Source organism: Schistocerca nitens, chromosome 6 (genome assembly GCF_023898315.1).
Source record: "Schistocerca nitens isolate TAMUIC-IGC-003100 chromosome 6, iqSchNite1.1, whole genome shotgun sequence".
In the NCBI taxonomy this organism is placed as follows: domain Eukaryota; kingdom Metazoa; phylum Arthropoda; class Insecta; order Orthoptera; family Acrididae; genus Schistocerca; species Schistocerca nitens.
The window spans coordinates 595,395,804-595,415,847 of record NC_064619.1 but is presented as its reverse complement, the minus strand read 5'-3'; the positions used below and the strand labels follow the sequence as shown (position 1 = coordinate 595,415,847).

The 20,044-nt window shown below is 42.4% G+C and overlaps 1 protein-coding gene across 1 annotated transcript in view; it reads right to left on the bottom strand.

Annotated features, from left to right (window-relative positions):
* Positions 1–20,044, bottom strand: part of LOC126263512 (lachesin-like) — a 242,988-nt gene that overhangs the window by 41,732 nt on the left and 181,212 nt on the right. Inside the window, exons 6-7 of the mRNA XM_049960605.1 lie at positions 11,357–11,485; positions 5,706–5,825 (exon numbers count right to left, since the gene is read on the bottom strand). Coding sequence (XP_049816562.1) covers positions 5,706–5,825; positions 11,357–11,485 — 249 coding nt within the window. The remainder of the gene's footprint in view (positions 1–5,705; positions 5,826–11,356; positions 11,486–20,044) is intronic.

The following is a 20,044-nucleotide window of genomic DNA, read 5'->3' as shown; positions in this document are numbered from 1 at the left end:
CTACCGTGCCGGCGTATTATTATGCTCTCTTAGAGGTATTATTATGCTGTCTGAGAGGTAGTGTTAAGACTAAGTATAGGTCTTAATCACGTGTTAACTCGCAGAGTACCATGTACCAAAAATATTTTGATTTTTTTAGATCTCCTCATACTATTTGTGTAACGTTGCTGAATTCGTTCCGCGTATAGCCCGAGGTCAAGGCAACTAGGGGAAGAATGTTATTAACTTGCAGAAAAAATTCCTTCCACCTAAATCGAAAGAAAAACTATGAAATTTGTTTTCACGTTTATTTTCAGTTATCGAGACGTTCTCAGTTTTCTTGCCATGGCGAACTTTCAGTATTTTTAAACTTATAGTCAAAATTTTCTTTGCTTAAAGTTTCTCCAAACGTTTGTTTTGAGTCTGTTTCACTAATCAGATTGCTGAGATTCTTAAAATCGTGTATTGCTAAACGCTTTCAAGTTAAATTTTGCTTTAAGCAAACTCTCTGTGATCGTTTGTTCTTATTCTCTGCTTTACTATTTACACTGGTGAGCCTACCTGAACAGTTATATTTTGATTATTTGTTTCAAATTAAATCGTTGCCTTAGGTAAAGTCTATCTGAAGTCTTGTTCTGAATCTTGGCTGTACTACACGCATTGGTGAGCTTCCCTATAAACTATAAGTTGCCTAATTGTTCTATGCATGCTACCAGAGTATTGTCTATCGACAAATAAAAGAAAAAAAATATATTTTTGCTGTATCCTCGACTCGGGTTTGGTCTTTCGCCTTCAGCAGCCCGTGTCCTGGCGTCTAATCATATCAGAGCTGCTACTACTATTACTACTACTACTACTACTACTACTGCTAGTACAGAGTATGCTGTGTACACTCGTGTCTTCCAGGAGGATGACAGCCGTGTTCGTAGGACGGCACGTATAAGTTCCTGGTATGATGAACACGCACGCACAATGAAGCACCTCAGCGGGTCCACTGTATCATCTGAGCTTTTCTGTTCTCTAAGGCAGGTCATTGACAGCGTATAGTGCAGTGACTCCCAGTCTTTCTGAGACTATCACCCATAAGTGCAATCAGATATTGGCACTACCCCCCCCCCCCCCCGCCTTTCACCCGCCATCAACAACTTTAGCGCTTTGAACGCTTTTATTTTTTAAATGATGGAAGAAAAATGATGTTTAGTTTTCGTAGGTGTCTTAAAACTCGAAATACTGAGTCAATGAGACAACTGGTGTCGCTTAATTCTAACAACATTTTATTTACATTTGTAGAAAGATGAAGTAATTCTCGGTGCATTGCAAGTGTTACCTACAACTCCTCCTCAGAAAAGAAAACTAATTATCTACATTGATGGTAGGTACTTATTACAAAACGTGCTTCCTCTGCACCACTCCTCTCCCTAGTGACACTTGCTTCCGTCATATCCTGCAACCCCACTGTAAAATCAACAAAGAGTGTACACAGTACCGTTTGCTTCTGTACCACTAGATTCCTGTACGCCTTACCCCTGAAATTGTAGGTACTGGAAGACTTAAGACTGCCAATGCTTTGCTCTGAACATTGCCGCACAGCAGTCTAGCAGCCATTACGTAATTACTCCGTTGTTGTTATGACAATTATACAGTTTCTTGTAGCGATATGAAGAATGACGCAGTTTCTGGTCCATTGTGAGAAAAGGCAGTTTACTGAGATATTTAAGCACACACGTATAAACTCTACTTTCACAGAGGGATGATACAAAGTATATGTTCTGTAGGTGGACTATGTGAGAAACAAGGAAGATGTCGTTCATACATACGTTTCCCAAGCTTTGATCTCCTGCACATTGTCTCACGCGTAAATGCTGGTATTTGAAATAACAAAATGTAATTGTTGGTAACTGATGTAATCAGGATTACAGTTTTACGAAATAGTGATAATACTAACGATGATTTTTTGAAAATAGTTGAGTTTTGAGAACCAAAAACTGCTGAATCCTTTTTCTACCCATTAAAAAAATTTCATTTTACTGGTATAGTATGCTCCATGCGTCGCAGTTCCGATTCTTTTCAAATAACGCAAGGTATAGAGTGCATCTACAGCCGAATGAGGTGTTTAACTTGCAGTATGCAGACACAAGTCTCCCCGAATGTCATATGCCGTTTGCTAACGCGCGCATCTACCCGGGGAGAGGGGTGAAGGGAGGGGATAGTGACCGGGAGATTTTATAAATGCTGTGAAGTGGTTCCGGATAGACAACACTGCACGATAAACTTAATTAGGACTTACAGTTCCACATGTCTGTTTTAGGCAACATTTCATGTTTCCTGGGAGTTGGTGTTTCCTTGTATGACCATTTCTTTTAATTTACTCTCACACAAAGTTCAGATATGTTATTGTACATTGAATGTAGCCGTGATGACCAATGTCATTACGTCGTAATACTTTTTAGAAAAGGTCTGAACTCACCTGACTGAATTGCGTATGACACCCGTCATGTTGATACCATACGCACTGAATTTCGTCCCGTGGGATATCGTCCACTAAGTGCAGTGGCACATCTGTTAGTAACAGTAGGTACTTGCGGCTATTCATTGTCCCATCGAACAACACGGCTAAAGACCATTGTCTTTGTATATCCACTTCTCTCAGTTAGCGCAGAATTTCATTTTATCACTAAGCATATTTGCAAAGATTTACTGATGGGTTCTACGCGACAATTCATCCAGAAACAAAATCTTGGATAGAGTGGCCCTATCAGTTAGCAGTTTTCAGGTCGCCAATCGGAGAACTGTAATCAGTTTTGAACGTCATGTAGCTATCGATGGAACGCATTGTGTAAAGAACTGATTGCATTGGAATGTGGCATTAGCAGTACACCACTCTGTCTGTGCCAACTCGCAAATTGAAGCTGCCTTGTGATGACTTGTGGACAGTGGGTTACCGCTGCTAAAAACATTAGTTGTTTTTGTCTCATCAGCTACTGGTAGTTTTCGATGGCGTATTTTAATCTTCGGGCTTACGGATTCATGACTCTGTCCTTTTTTGTGCAATAGTTATGTTATGTTATGTTAGTTCATGTTATGTTAACCGGAGACCTAGAAACGGCGGAGAGGCTCCGTCCCCGCCGCAGCCGCAGTGGTCCACAACCCCACGACGACTACCGCAGTCCACTTCACCCCTCTGCCGCCCCACGCCGAACCCAGGGTTATTGTGCGGTTCGGCCCCCGGTGGACCCCCCAGGGAACGTCTCACACCAGACGAGTGTAACCCCTATGTTTGCGTGGTAGAGTAATTGTGGTGTATGCGTACGTGGAGAATTTGTTTCCGCAGCAATCGCCGACATAGTGTAGCTGAGGCGGAATAAGGGAAACCAGCCCGCATTTGCCGAGGCAGATGGAAAACCGCCTAAAAAGCATCCACAGACTGGCCGGCTTACCGGACCTCGACACAAATACGCCGGGCAGATTCGTGGCGGGGACCAGGCGCTCCCTCCCGCCCGGAAAGCCGTGCGCTAGACCGCACGGCCAATCGGGCGGGCCTGTGTGTAATGGTTGCTAAGACATCGTGAGGAATTCGCGGATAACAGCGCCACTACTGTTAAATATTACGTTAGGTTCATCAATTCTTCTGGTCAACTAACATTTTTATATTTTCAAGATTAAATCCGAAAGATTTCATAGCAACAGTAATCCATGGAATGTTCTGTGGAGATAAAATACTAGGCTATGGCTGACTTACTGGGCTGCGAAAGGCGTGTGTGGCGACCATGTTCAACGCGTCCTTCACGTACTGTGTGCGTTGTCTGACCAGTGTAGGCTTTGCCGCACTCGCAAGTGTTCTGTAGATTCCAGCCTGCCGCAGTCTCAGATGGTCCTGTGCCGAACCGAGAGGGACCCACGTCTTTGCATGTGGGCGGAAGATTATTTTGACTCGATGTTTTCTTAAGTTAATCTCCCGACCACCTACAAACACATAGGTTTAACCTCGAAGATGCTCGCACAATGCAATATTTCCATAAATAGTTTCATCAATAGGTCAGATGAACCTAATTACTCAACATCGTATCGTTTGCTTATAGATCCGTTGCTGACACATGTACGGGACATCACGGAGGCATACTTACAGATGCAAGGACGGCTGGTGACACATTCAGAGGCTATGCTGTAGAGGCTCGATGACCCGCTTGCATAGCGTAAAGACGTATGAATTATCACACGTAACTTTCTAGCCTCGGTGCTAGCGATGAACTGATTGGTTTCAGACAGTATATCAAGTATCCCATGAAGTTTCGGGATTGCAGACGGAAAACGTCGACTTCTTGGCACGATACTTCGGCTGACAACCATTCCCCCATCTTCAGGTGAGTGTTTTGCATTGGGGATTGCTAGTTCGCATTTCTTAAAAGAATGAAAATAAAAAAAATGGCGCGAAGACGCATGCGCGAACACTACCGCTAGATTAGCGGCCCCTCTCAAGTTACGCGCCCAGTTCGAATATTGCTCCACCTACGCTGCGCAGGGTCATGCGTAACGAGATACTACATGTGTGCTCTCTGTCACAATGCGCACTCGCGGAATTAAACTTCAAATATGAAAATGGATAAAATTAAATGTCACTAGACGTGTCACTAGTCATAAAATATTTTCTTCCTGAAGACATTAAAAAATCACAGATCCCCAAGACACATTCAGTTGAAAGCCTCCACCACGATAAATAACGTACACCGCTAAACGTATTTCCATCGACTTCTTAATAACTGCATTCCAGTAGGATCTCGTCGAGGCCAAGATTTCATAGCAACAGTAATCCATGGAATGTTCTGTGGAGATAAAATACTAGGCTATGGCTGACTTACTGGGCTGCAAAAGGCGTGTGTGGCGACCATGTTCAACGCGTCCTTCACGTACTGTGTGTTGTCTGACCAGTGTAGGCTTTGCCGCACTCGCAAGTGTTCTGTAGATTCCAGCCTGCCGCAGTCTCAGATGGTCCTGTGCCGAACCGAGAGGGACCCACGTCTTTGTATGTGGGCGGAAGATTATTTTGACTCGATGTTTTCTTAAGTTAATCTCCCGACCACCTACAAACACATAGGTTTAACCTCGAAGATGTTCGCACAATGAAATATTTCCATAAATAGTTTCATTCCCCCGTTTCATCCCCATAGTGGTTAAATTTCCAGAAACAGTGAAAGATGACTTTTCTTATTTCCAACTGAGAAGTCAATTTTAAATTTTCATAGGTTTAACTTCAAAAACGGTTTCACAATAAAACTTTTTCATAAAACACCTCATTCACCCCTTAGAGTCGGAATTTCCCTTCTTAAACGACGCCTGCAGTGCAAGATCTACACCTTCTCCAAATTTCAAGTTTCTATCCTCAGCTATATGGGCTGCGCGACGATGACTTAGTCAATCAGTACATTACCTTTTATATGAAGAGAAGATGAATATTTGTTCTCGATTTGACCAATACTATCATCTGCAGGAATATGAGACACATTTTTTGAAATATCCTGTTTATGTGAAGCACAAACCTGATGAAAATTGCCTGCAATTGTGGCCTGAAACATCGGTGGCTTTGCCACATAGCGCGCGGAAAAATGCGCAGAAAAAATAGTCTGAAATGGAGGCATACCGCTGAACCGTACGTTTCGATCCCAACCAACAACTTTAATTTCACATGACAACAGGTAACAGTGACAGATGGTGGTAGCTGCAGCACTTACCAGTGTCCCTCACCCAGTAGTTGATGGACGTCGGAGAGGCTTCCACGTTGCACTCCAGGGTGACGTCAGTGCCCAGCGGCGCACCAACCAGCTGGTTCGGCACCTGAATCACTGGGTGGACTGAAACACAGGTCAACAGCATTTCAGGCATTCACTACTAGCGTGCTGGCAACAAGAAATTCAACCATTATTTTATGTTCCAGTATCTACAGACGAAACGGTCCTGACAAGGGAACCTCCTCATCGCACCCCCCTCAGATTTAATTATAACTTGGCACAGTGGATAGGCCTTGATAAACTGAACACAGATCAATTGAGAAAACAGGAAGAAGTTGTGTGGAACTGTGAAAAAATAAGCAAAATATACAAACTGAGTAGTCCATGGGCTACATAGGCAACATCAAGGAAAGCCTGAGCTCAGGAGCGCCGTGGTCCCGTGGTAGCGTCAGCAGCTGCAGAAAGAGAAGTCCTTGGTTCAAGTCTTCCCACGAGTGAAAATTTTACTTTCTTTATTTTTGCATAGTTATTATCTGTCCGTTCGTTCATTGACGTCTCTGTTCACTGTAATAAGTTTAGTGTCTGTGTTTTGCGACCGCATCGCAAAACCGTGCGATTAGTAGACGAAAGGACGTGCCTCTCCAATCGGAACCGAAAACATTTGATCGCAAGGTCATAGGTCAACCGATTCCTCCACAGGAAAACACATCTGATATATTCTATACGACACTGGTGACGGCATGTGCGTCACATGACAGGAATATGTTGTCGACCCACCTAACTTGTACACTTGGCGAATGGGTAAAAAGATTCTTCTACCTTGCCCGATTTATGTTTTCTTGTGGATGTGATAATCACTCCCAAAAAAGTGATGAAAACATAAGAGTTTGTCACATAAACTGAAAATAAAAAATTAAAAGTTTTTACTCGATGTAAGATTTGAACCAAGGACCTTTCGTTCCGCAGCTGCTCTCGTTACCACGAGACCACCGCGCTCCTGCGGTTCCAACGTCCTTGATGTTGCCTACCTTCCCATGAACTACTCAGTTTGTATATTTTGCTTCTTTTTCACAGTTCCACACAACTTCTTCCGTTTTCTCAATTGATCTGTGTTCAGTTTTTCAAGGCCTATCCACTGTGCCAACTTATAACTAAATCTGAGGGGGGTGCGATGGGGAGGTTCCCTTGTGAGTAGACGTCTCTACTCATTCAACTTGCTCCTATTGTTCGACATCTAAATAAACGGGTCGTTAAGTAATTTGGGCGAACGAAGGTATTAACTGTACATCTTCAGCAACATATCTGCAAACATTGCATGTCGAATTCGAGAATTGCCACACGTTTCGTGGTGGTGTCTTCGTGGGCTATAAGAAGTGCAGGACCATATCCATGTGTAACGCAATAAGGGAAAGCGAAACAATACTTTTTTGCAGTGTATTTACCGAACTGCCAATAAGAAATTGTAATGTCTTTGCGTTTGTGTTATCAGAAGTACGGACATGGAATGCCGTATAACGAAATTGAAACCGAGTATTTTTAACGTCGAAGCTGACTTAAAAAGAAACCGAAAGCACTCAATCAAGAAAATATAGTGCAAATGACAGTCTGTTTAACAGTGCGGAAACACGAAACAGTTTTTTCAAATTATTCCGTATTGCATCTACAAACAATCCATTTTCAGATCCATTCTGTTCACGAGAATACTCATCAAATTCTATGGTGCGTCCATACATATCAAAGCTTTCTTTCGATGTGGAGGCTAGTTAGCTATGAAGCGACGAGTTCTCACTGCTCAACTCAACTACTCTGTTGAGATAGTTTAAATGTGTGCAAAATCGTCCTAGTCTTCTCTGTAGTACACTCAGTCTCTGAACCAACGGTTGGGCAATTTATTAAAGCAACTGAGGCACACTTAACAGAAACTGATGTTCATAATTCCCTTTAATTAGTCATGTTCGCAATATACTGAAACGAATTATTTACACAAGAACGATGAAACCAGTAGAAGACGACCTCGTGGAAGATCAGCATAGATTACGGAGGAATGTAGGAACACGTGAGACAAAATTGACCCAACAACTTATCTTAGAACGCAGATGTAAGAAAAGCAAAGCTAGATTTATAATTTTTATAGATTCAGAGAAAGCTTCTTGCAGTATTTCAGTGGAACTGACTCAACGATATTCTAAAGGTAACAGGGACAAAACACAGAGAACGGAAGGGCATTTACAACGGGTACATACACAAGTTACACAAGTCGAAAGATATGAAAGGGGAAGCAGTGGTTAAGACGAGTTTGGGGAAAGGTTGTAGCCTATCCACGATGTCATTCAACATGAAAGGGTGAAAGCAGATTTGGAGAGTGAATAAAAGTTCAGGGACAAAAAAAAAAAAAAAAAAAAAAATTCCCGGCGGGGTCAGGGATTTTCTCTGCCTCGTGATGGCTGGGTGTTGTGTGCTGTCCTTAGGTTAGTTAGGTTTAAGTAGTTCTAAGTTCTAGGGGACTTATGACCACAGCAGTTGAGTCCCATAGTGCTCAGAGCCATTTGAACAAAAAATAAAACTTTGAGATTTATCACTGACAATGTAATCGTGTCACAGATGGCGAAGGACTCTGCTGAACAGACGAACATAAACAGAAGTGAAACAAGAGTAAAGGAATGTAGTTGAGTAATTCAGACGTCGCTGAAGAAAGTAGACTGGGAAATTACACACCAAAAGTGGTACATGAGTTTTGCTATCTGGGCACAAGAATAATCGGCGATGGCCGATGTAGGGATGATGTAAACTGGGGACTGCCTTTACCATGAAAAGTGTTTTGTCAAAAATTTATTTTTTAATATTTAACATCATTTTAAGTGTTACGGAATCGTTTCTCATGGATTTTTCTTGGGGAGGGCGGGGGTAGCTTTGTACTGAAGTAAAAAATGGACGATAAGCAGTTCAGATAAGAAGAGGTAAGAGGCTCTTGAAAAGATTTACTGCAGAATGATACTGAAGATTGCAGAGGTAGATAGAGTAACTAATGAGATGGAACTGGGTGGAATTAGGAAAAATAAATTTATGACACAAGTTGATTAAAAGAAGGATCGGTTGATACGTTATATCCCGAGGTACGAAAGACTCACGAGTTTGGGGAAAGATGTGGGGGATAAAAGTCGTAGAATGAGATCAAGGCATGAATACAATAATCATATTCAAATGAATATGGTTTGCAGTAGTAACTTGGAAGTAAAAGTGCAATAAACCAGTCTTCGGTCTGGTGACCGCTACAACAAATCACATTAAAGTATTATGCTGAAACACATTCACAACTTTTTCAATAATGACTTAAGTCATGTACAAACTGGAAACTAAATCATATCAAAGGAAACGGTCCACCTAAATGATTGTATGAAGTGGATCAAGAGAAGGATAAAGCAGACAAATCGAATATACAATTGGTGTGCAGCAATTTTGGTGTGTCGTCAAAACCTTTTGTGAAAGTTGAGAATATATGATGAGATTTTACAGATGACAAAATATTTTTTTTTTAGTTTCATATATTGGAAACTAGCATTTGCAGTTGTGCTTATGTGATATATAGTAAATTATTCATCTCACACTGACGATCACTTACTGTACTCTTTTAATTGTCAAATGGCAAGCAGTTATCTCGTCTAAATTTTCTTCATGTGCGATAAAAAGTGTCTGGAACGTTCTGGACTGTAGAGGAGATTATCTGAGACCGGTTGCTAGGTACAAGCAATATATTTGAAGTAGCAGAAAAAAAGTATGTCTAATCAAACAATAGTATACTTGATGTGAATCTTCAGGGTTTGGTGGCGCAAAGACTGTTCCATTAAGTTTGGGGTGTGCAGCCGAAACTTAATGGAATACCCGAGCATCCTGTCTGAGGTAAACAGTATATATATATATATATATATATATATATATATATATATATATATATATATGTTGCAGTACCAAGAAGAAGTTGTGCGACATAAACGGGAATTGGTAGACGTGTTTCTACATCTGAAAGATCGGGCATAGAACGGTTACTTGTCACTACCGAGAGGGTTGACCATCGTGTTCGTCGTATGTCTCTGCCGCATCCTACTGCATCTGGAGAAGAAATTTGAGCAGCAGCTGGCGCCACAGTGACACAACGAACTGTTACGAATCGGTTACTTCAAGGGCAGCCAGACAGTCTGTACCCCTAACGGCCACCTTTTGCGACTTCAGTCGTATCAAGCGGAAGCTTGATAGTGTCGGAAGTTCCATGCGGCTTTTCGCGGATGATGCTGTAGTACACAGAGAAGTTGCAGCATTAGAAAATTGCAGCGAAATGCAGGAGGATCTGCAGTGAATAGGCACTTGGTGCAGAGTGTGGCAGCTGACCCTTAACATAGACAAATGTAATGTATTGCGAATACATAGAAAGAAGGATCCTTTATTGTATGATCATATGATAGCGGAACGAACACTGCTGGCAGTTACTCCTGTAAAATATCTGGGAGTATGCGTAAGGAACGATTTGAAGTGGAATGATCATATAAAATTAATTGTTGGTAAGGCAGGTGCCAGGTTGAGATTCATTGGAAGAGTCCTTAGAAAATGTAGTCCATCAACAAAGGAGGTGGCTTACTCGTTCGACCTATACTTGAGTATTGCTCATCAGTGTGGGATCCGTACCAGGTCGGGTTGACAGAGGAGATAGAGAAGATCCGAAGCAGAGCGGCGCGTTTCGTCACAAGGTTATTTGGTAAGCGTGATAGCGTTACGGAGATGTTTAGCATGCACAAGTGGCAGACTCTGCAAGAGAGGCGCTCTGCATCGCGGTGTAGCCTGCTGTCCAGGTTTCGAGAGGGTGCGTTTCTGGATGAGGTATCGACTATATTGCTTCCCCCTACTTATACCTCCAGAGGAGATCACGAATGTACAATTAGAGAGATTCGAGCGCGCACGGAGGCTTTCCGGCAGTCATTCTTCCCGCGAACCATACGCGACTGGAACAGGAAAGGGAGGTAATGACAGTGGCACATAAAGTGCCCTCCGCCACACACCGTTGGATGGCTTGCGGAGTATAAATGTAGATGTAGATGTAGATGTAGATGTAGAAGCTCATTGGCAGGCAGGGTGGAGGTTTGTTGTGTTCCTTGATGAGAGCTCGTTCTGCCTCGGTGCCAGTAATGGCCGTATGTTGGTTAAAAGGAGGTCAGTTGAGGACCTGCACACAACGAGTCTGCGTGCTAGACCCACTGGACCTAAAGATAGCGGGAACACTCTCTTGGCTATCCCACGCATCCTGACTGCTAAAGAGTACATCAGTCTGGTGAATCCACCTATCGTGCTGCCATTTATGAACATATTTCCGAAGGGTGCTTTACAACAGGCACCTACAAAACTATTACCTTTACAAAACAATGCACGCCGTTTGCATGCTTGCATTGGACATTCTGGCGTTTACACCGTTTTACTGTATCTCCATTTCACATTTGCAATGGCTTACCCAACTCTTCCACTAACTTGTGATCTTGCAATGTTAATCACTTAAATGTATTCCCGAAATTTCATTACTCTACATTAATTATTTTTTGGTGTTGCGAAACCGTTGGTGTATATATGCTACGGATGGTAGGGTGGTTCAAGTGATAGACACACATACTCACAGTGCACGTTGACCATGACTCGCTTGCTGACAGACGGGGGTACGCCGTTGGACGCGATGCACAGGTACGCCCCCATCTCTGAGCGGGACACCTTGGTCAACTTCAGTACCTCTCCCTGGTATATGGGCACTGCAACAGGTGGAGCTGTCAATAGCAGCAGGAAGAGACCACACCGTAAGAGATTCGCACTGGAAAATAATCACTCAAGCATCGTTCATATTACACACAGTGCAGCCGAAATACAGCGACAAATTCTCGGAAGTTGTTCAAGGACATTTTTTAAGGATATTGGTGTAAGCGATCTGTGGCCTAAAGTAACTCGGTACAGGGTAACGGTCTAATTATAATTTATTCGGTTTGTTACTATATTAAATTTTGTACTCGTCTGGACCCATAGCGCCATATAAGGACATTATGTTTTCTATTACAATAGGCCTACCTCGCCCGTGATTGCCATCTTCAGTTTATCTGTGGAAAGTACTTAGTTTGGTATAACATTTCAGATTTTTAAATAGCTGATTTAACGTATTATAGAATTATGCTTTGCTACGTACATCAGGTGGTCTTTATATTCATATGACATCAATGTCTCAGTTGCTATCACTACTGTATAAATTTGTTCCTTTGATGTTGGTAGAGCTACAGCAGGTGTTAAACTTAGCTGGAGGAGTTATTTCTGTAATTATCGAATTACGAAAGTTTATTTCATGAAAACGTTACTTGACAGCTGTATTGTTATACGGTTACAGTCTGTTTGGGTCTATGGTATTCTGTAGGTCACATCCTTTTTTTTTTACCAGAAATGTTATATTGCTTATATGATTCGGGTTTACGTCGTTCTACGCTGATACGCGCTTAAATCTACTGTTTTTTTAATTAGTTATGCCAGATAGTGTTATAGTGCACGAGGTTTACGACATTTTCCACGTGTTTTTTATTCTTACATGTCTGCTATGTAATTGTGTATCAAAAGTGGTGGAAGAAAGTTGATGGGTTATTGTCGCTCTTTCTAATATGTTCTCCGTATCGAATATCGAAATTCCGTCCACTTTGCCATATACAGAATTTGTCACATATTTAACACTGAACTTTATACATGCCTGTATTTCAATACATGATAGGTTTTGTTCATTCGGAGTGTATTAGTGTTCGAAGATTTTGTTGCGTCTGGAATGAAAATTTTAATATAGTGTGTTTTAGCAATGAACAAAATTGTATGCCTCTTATATTTTGTTTTAATAATATAGAATTTTTTTGTTGTATATTGTTTATTACAAGTGTGTAGTTTTCTTAGGACGTTATGTAGTTCTTTGCTAAGCACTTATGCGAGACTATCTATTTTGTCATTGACTGGACGGACAGGGACTGATATTTCATGAATTTTTGGGTGTTCAAATAATTTAGGTGTTCTAGGATTGATTAACAAACAAATTACATTCCAATTGTTTCTACAACAGTAATGTTGGTATCTGTGAACATTTCGGCCTTTGAATTTTAACAGTTACTACTAACAAAATGTGTTTCATGTCACATTTGAAAGTCCACTGCGTTAGTTACTACATAACCGTCGGAAACTTATAGCGTAGTAACAAAGTAATATTTAAAACACTGTACTTCGTATCAGTTTCTTTCAGGTCAATTTCAGGAAATAATCGTCCTTTTTTTCCGTTGCCGTTCTTAATTTACATCTTTTTCACTGCGGTTCCCGGAGAGCCAAAACATCGGAATAATATAGTGAATTTCATCTTGCGTTCTCTGATAACAGATCAACACATTCAGAAAATTATTCACTGTACTGTATAGATATCAATTAACAGTACACATAAGAAAGTATAGTGGTAATAGACTTTAATATGAGCAAAGTTTCCCACATTCAACGCTGAAATAAATTCTCATAACCAGAAAATATGTGGTAGGAAGTGAGAAGATGAAATGCAGTTTCTGACCACTTCTATCGCAAAACTTTCTGCACTTTCTTATGGTGTTATAGAATGTGATACCATTGCTACATTTTTCGTATGGGGTCCATCTTCCCGGAGACATTCCTGGTGCTGTTAGAAATGTGTGTACTATGTGATGATACCTGTTATCATTCGATGCCTCCCTCGCATCCCCGCAATCTTATGCGTAAGATCATCCCACAAACACCAATGCCACCGAATGTTTGTACTTGCATATAAAGCTGAGCAATTTTCAGTGTGATATTCATCTAGTTAATGGATTGTGATTTTGTTTGCGCTAGTTGAACTGGCCAGAAAAGAAGCAGCTGTTGTACTTACGACCAGAAATTTTTCAAAATACCAAAGCACATCATCTCCGGCGGGCCGGAAACCTAGGGTAGCTCATACTGGTCAGTTTAAGACGAAGATGGTGTCCTGAAGATGCACATTTTAGTGTGTTATTCTTCAACTTCTCCCAGCATAGCTCATGACGAATTAATTCGCAGACGAACGAGGGCTGTCATTGTGTAACGATCAACATTTTTCGTTAGGTGATCACGTTACCATCAGGGGGTGAGCTAATGTACTGAACGCTTCACGATGGCAATGTGGTCGCTTGTCGAAATATTGTCCACTTTGTGCAGTGACACCCGGCCGTTGTCCGCGTTCTCGCTTCCCGCGCACGGGGTCCCGGGTTCGATTCCCGGCGGGGCCAGGGATTTTCTCTGCCTCGTGATGACTGGGTGTTGTGTGCCTCTCATCATCATTTCATCCCCATCGACACGCAAGTCGCCGAAGTAGCGTCAACTCGAAAGACTTGCACCAGGCGAACGGTCTACCCGACGGGAGGCCCTAGCCACACGGCATTTCCATTTTTACCCGGCCGTTCACTCCTGAACTATTTTGCTACGAAAATTTTAGTACTGTATTATTCAACGTTTTCAGTGTTTCTTATATTACATTTAAACAAAGAATGTGCAAAGTCAACAGTGATCCGCTTTCAAAGTTTAGCGGTTGTTACCTGACTGGCCCGCGGGTTCAGTTACCGACTTTGTCAACTAGTTTACTGAGTTGAGAGGACTTGAACACGAAGCAGTGAATCTAATTAGAAAAAGAAACGGCTTTGATGTTAAATCCGATTTCGGCAACAGGGAGACTGAAATACAGTCTTAGACATAAAAACTGGCCGCCGGCTGGCCGCCACAGAGAATAAGTCCGAGTCGTTCACTTAAGGTGGCCAATAAAACCGACCGTCTCTGACAACGCTAAGTACGGCCATCTGCACAATCTGGTAACGCTGTGAGATGCAGAAGTGTCAGGAGGAAGTGTTGTGTACTTACGAGATATTGTGGGGTTGTTTTAGCCCGTGGTCTAGTCGCCGGCATGGTGGCTCAGCGCGTTCGGTCAGAGAGGCGCTGGCCCTCTGTAATATAAAACTGAGTAAAGGAATCAACGATCAACTTGAACGGATGTCCTATGACGTCCGCCCAGACCAAACGCAACGAACTTTACCGAACAAAACAAAACAAAAAAAAATAAAAAAGCGGTAATCGTCTTGCATTCTAAACTTATAGTCGTGTGTTCGCGTCCAACCGTATCTCTCTCTCTCTCTCTCTCTCTCTCTCTCTCTCGTTTTTTTTATTTTTTACCACATTTCGGCCCTCGTCTAAAGTTACGAATCTGATGTAACATCGAAGATAATACGTTTGACATACTAACCACTAGTAATAACAAAAACAATTCTGCAGGACAGTTCGTGGCTGCGTCGCGATCAGCCAGACGCCACCCGCCCCCTGAAATCCGGCGCTGCCCAGGTGAACGCGGCGCAACGCTGTCAGTGTATGTATCAACTGCCAATTTCGAATTTGAAGTTCTAGTTATCATCTTGCAGCCAAGCATGGGATTTTTCTTACTTTAAAATCATGAACTGGGGTTAAGCGTTGTAAAATTTGGTCTCAAGTGGAAAAAGGTGTAACTTCTGCAACACAGTACATAGTTTAGGTATAACCGAGGGGTGTGTGCAGAGGAGGCAGCTCGAAAGATTTGAACTGTTTGTGGAGCGAGTGATTTTAGGAAACATACACCACAAACAGATATTCTTGTTTCAACAAAGTTATTTCTAGCATGAATGATTTTCCACATTAAGAAAGTTTCGACTGCTGATATAAGTCATGGATTACCGTTTAACCATCATGCGACATTTGCATTCAACAGGCAAGACTGAGAAGTCTGGTGTAGGAGTCCTGCATGTTCTAATTCCAAACAACAAAAACCAACGGAGTGACTGTTCAAAATGGTTCAAATGGCTTTGAGCACTATGGACCTTAACTTCTGAGGTCATCAGTCCCCTAGAACTTAGAACTACTTAAACCTAACTAACCTAAGGACATCACACACATCCATGCCCAAGGGAGGATTCGAACCTGCTACCGTAGCGGTCGCGCGGTTCCAGACTGCAGCGCCTAGAACCGCTCAGCCACCCTTGCCGGCGGAGTGACTATTATTGCAGTTTTACTTGAATATCAGTTCGCTCATTGAGTAATACTATTACTGGTGACTAGTTATGATGCCTTTATCGTTAATTTCCTAACAAGAAATGAAAGGCTGAGCCCCCCCAAACGACGTAAACTAGAGAAAACATTGGTGTGAACATAATATTTTCTATCTGATAGCTCCAAAAGCGTGTTTTGCACTGCTAATTCTTCCCCAAGTGTGTGTCCATCACTGTTGGAATTTGTTGCCAACAGTTGAGATACCTTTCGGGCGCAGTGTAAGAATATCGACCGACAAAACTACGTCATGTGTGCTAATGCATGATAACGCACTGTGTTGATTTGAGAAACAAAAATATCCAGGAGATTGGCGCACAGGAGATCAGGTACTTGTACTGATAGGGAAGTCATCTCTCAGTCACTTGTCCCTCTGGTCGTATACTCGTAAAATTTTACGCTTCCCGCCGTTGATCGATCAACCGTCAAGGCAATTCATTTCTAGACGAAAATGCTCTTTAAAATACACAGGTTTAATAATTTGTTAGAACCAGTGGGCTTCTACTGGCGTAGAATTTGTAAACTACTTTAGCTTTGTCATATTGTTTCAGATATTGTGAAAGGATATACTGTTGCTGATATAACTGCGTTTTCCATTAGTTTATTGAACACACCTGTAATCATCAAAGAGAAATTGAATAGTTACTTTACTAAAACAAATTAAATTCAACTTTCTACCGAAACGTCACGACGGCCATCTATTTTAATAAAGCATTAAGTATCTGTAAGACGACTGTGCCTATTTTAACACAAATTAATGGGATATTACCGACTTTTGACTTCGAAAAGGTCTCTATTTACTTCATGCCCTGTATCATACTCAAGTATTATGAAAATGGGGCGGTTAATAGATAAAATTTTGTATTCAAAACAGCAAAAAATATGTCGGCTGAAAACAAAACAGGCATTAAGAATTTTGCACGACCATAAGATTTTCTCTCTGACTTAAGGGGTACTGAATGTAGCAAGACGAATTTTCTCGAGCGTTGTCTTACCATTTCCTTATTGAATTTCTATCTACCTGCTTGTAGCTCCGCTAAAAAAGGAATTAAAAATACGGCTTTCAGCGAGTCTCGATAGGCGAACGAAAGCAGCTTGTAACTGGCCGGCAAGCACTTTACCTCGGAGCTAGCGAAAAAGGGTGGCATCTTTGAGTTACTTATCGGCCCAGCAGCCGCTATGACAGATAAATCGCAACATAAAGAGACTATAGTAGTTGTGTTTTCCGTGCGGAACGACGCTCGTGGACTCAAAAGCATTAACTGATATCCTTATATCACATATCAAGAGAAAATCACTCACATTATTCAAATGAAATTACACCATACTATCAAATGAATTTAGCAGGATAGCTCTGTATCATCAAGGAAGTAAGGTGTCAGTCACAGAGAACATATTCTGCGTTGTTGCCAAGTTTCAGTCATATTACCAGGAAGGATATCAGCTGATGTGTTCTGTGAGTAACATCGGATATGACTATAGTTGCGCCTCAAAGTCGTGGCTGGCAAGAACTGGAATGTCTTCATTATATTTCACTGAGAAATTAGCATTTCTGTAACTAGGTTTAGGGAATAGAGCGTAATTACTTGTAATACATAGATTCATTGAGTGCAAATGAAATGTCATAAATTAATAACTGCGACGATTTATTTGTGTTTTACTGTCTTAATCGGACCGAAACCTTGAAATCATATTCACCAGACACTATTCACAATTTTGGAGCCTCTCCAGTGGATGAGTTGGCAACGTATCTTTGCTATACAATATTGTTATTGAGATCACTGTCATTGGCACGCCTGCCACAAGAAAGGTATGACCTGGCTTCTTACTGTCAGCTTTACTGACGGATATTCTGCCATTACTCGAAACGTGAAGATTTAAGGTGAAATCGAATATTCCATATGGCGAAAATCTGATGTTTCTATTCATGTTGCTGTAACATTCATAAAACAGTTGCAATAGGCGGCAGGAAAGCGCCTGTGAACAAATAATAATTCAGTCACAATTACATATATACACAGACAGCGCCGCGCCTCGTTCATCTGGGTGGCGCCCGATTTTAGGCGGCGGGCGGCGTCTGGCTGGTGGAGGGAAGCTGCTGCATCGAGAGGTAATACTCGAGCGTAAACTGCACTGATCGCGACGCAACAACGAGCTGTCCTGAGGGATTGTTTCTGAAAGTTTTTGTTATTACTAGTGGGTAGAATGTGAAGCGAATTATCTTCGATGTTCAATTAGACTCATAACTTAAGTCGAGGGCTGAAATGTGCTAAAAGAAAAGAAGAGTGATACGGTTGGACGCAAAAGGGCGACTTTAAGATTAGAATGCACAACGATTACCACTAGACCACGGGCTAACACAATCCCAGAATATCTCGTACACAACACTTTCTCCTGACACTTCCGGATCTTACAGCGTTTCCATATTGTGCAGATGGCCGGACTTAGCGTTGTAAGTGGCGGTCGGTTTTATTGGACATAGTCTCTGTGGGGGCCGGCCGACGGTCAGTTTTTATGTCTAACAGTGTACATACCTCATGTGATCAAATGTGTACGGACACCCCCAAAAACCGAGCGAGGTGGCGCAGTGGTTAGCACACTGGGTTCGCATTCGGGACGACGACGGTTCAATCCCGCGTCCGGCCATCCTGATTTAGGTTTTCCATGGTTTCCCTAAATCGCTCCAGGCATATGCCAGGGTGGTTCCTTTGAAAGGGCACGGCCGACTTCCTTCCCCGTCCTTCCCTAATCCGATGAGACCGATGACCTCGCTGTTTGGTCTCTTCCCCCAAACAACCCAACCAACACCCCCAAAAACATACGTGTTTCATATTCAGTGGATTGTGCTGCCACCTACAGCCAGGTACTCCATATCAACGACCTCGGGAGTCATTATCAATCGTGAAAGAGTAGAATGGGGCTTTCCGCGGAACTCACGGACTTCGATCGTGGTCAGGTGGTAGAGTGTCACTTGTGCCATACGTCTATACGCGAGATTTCCATACTCCTAAACATCCATAGGTCCACTTTTTCCCATGTGATAGTGAAGCGGAAACGTGAAGGGACACGTACAGCACAAAAGCGTACAATCCGACCTCGTCTGTTGACCGACAAAGACCGCCGACAGTTGAAGAGGGTTGTAATGTGTACTGGGCAGACAATCACACAGGAATTCGAAACTCCATCAGGATCCACAAGTGCTACGACAGTTACGCGGGAGATGAGAATACTTGGATTTCATGGTCGAGCGTCTGCTCGTAAGCCACACATCAGGCCAGTAAACGCCAGACGACGCCTCGCTTGGTCTACGGACCGTAAACATTGGAAGCGTAAATAGTGGAAAAACGTTGTATGGAGTGACGGATCAAGGTACACAATGTGGCGATCCGATGGCAGTCTGTAGGTATGGTGAATGCCCGGTGAACGTCATCTGCCAGCGTGTCTAGTGTCAACAATAGAATTCGGTGGTGTTATGGTTTGGTCGTCTTTTTCACCGAGGGCGCTTGCACTCCTTGCTGTTTTTCGTCGCACTATCACAGCACAGGCCTAAATTGATGTTTTAAGCACCTTCTAGCTTCCAGCTGTTGAAGAGCACTTTGGAAATGGCGATTGCTTCTTTCATCACGATCGAGCACCTGTTCCTAGTGCACGGCCTGTGGCGGAGTGGTTACACGACAATAACATCCCTGTAATGGATTGGCCTGCACAGCGTACTGACCTGAATGCTGCAGAACACCTTTGGGATGTTTTGGAACGCCGACTTCGTGCCAGACCTCAACGACTGACATCGATACCTTTTCTCAATGCAGCATACCGTGAAGAATGGGCTGCCATTCCCCAGGAAAACTTCCAGAACCTGATTCACGTATTCCTGCGAGAGTGGAAGCTGTCAGCTAGGCTACGGGTGGGCGAACACCATACTGAATTCCAGCATTACCGATGGAGGACGCCACTAACTTGTTAGTCACTTTCAGCCAGGTATCTGGATACTTTTGATCAAATATTGTATCATGTGCCACGCTATTCTCACGTAGAACGGTGCTGTATTCAACTCCAGAGGCTGAAATAAACGGAATAGACCGAGAGCTACAGCCAGCACCTCGGCACAGCTTCTGGCCAATTTCTGGCTTCGTGATCTGTAGAAATTAAATACATGGACTACTATGTTTTTTTTTTAATTGGACGTATTGAAAGCTGAG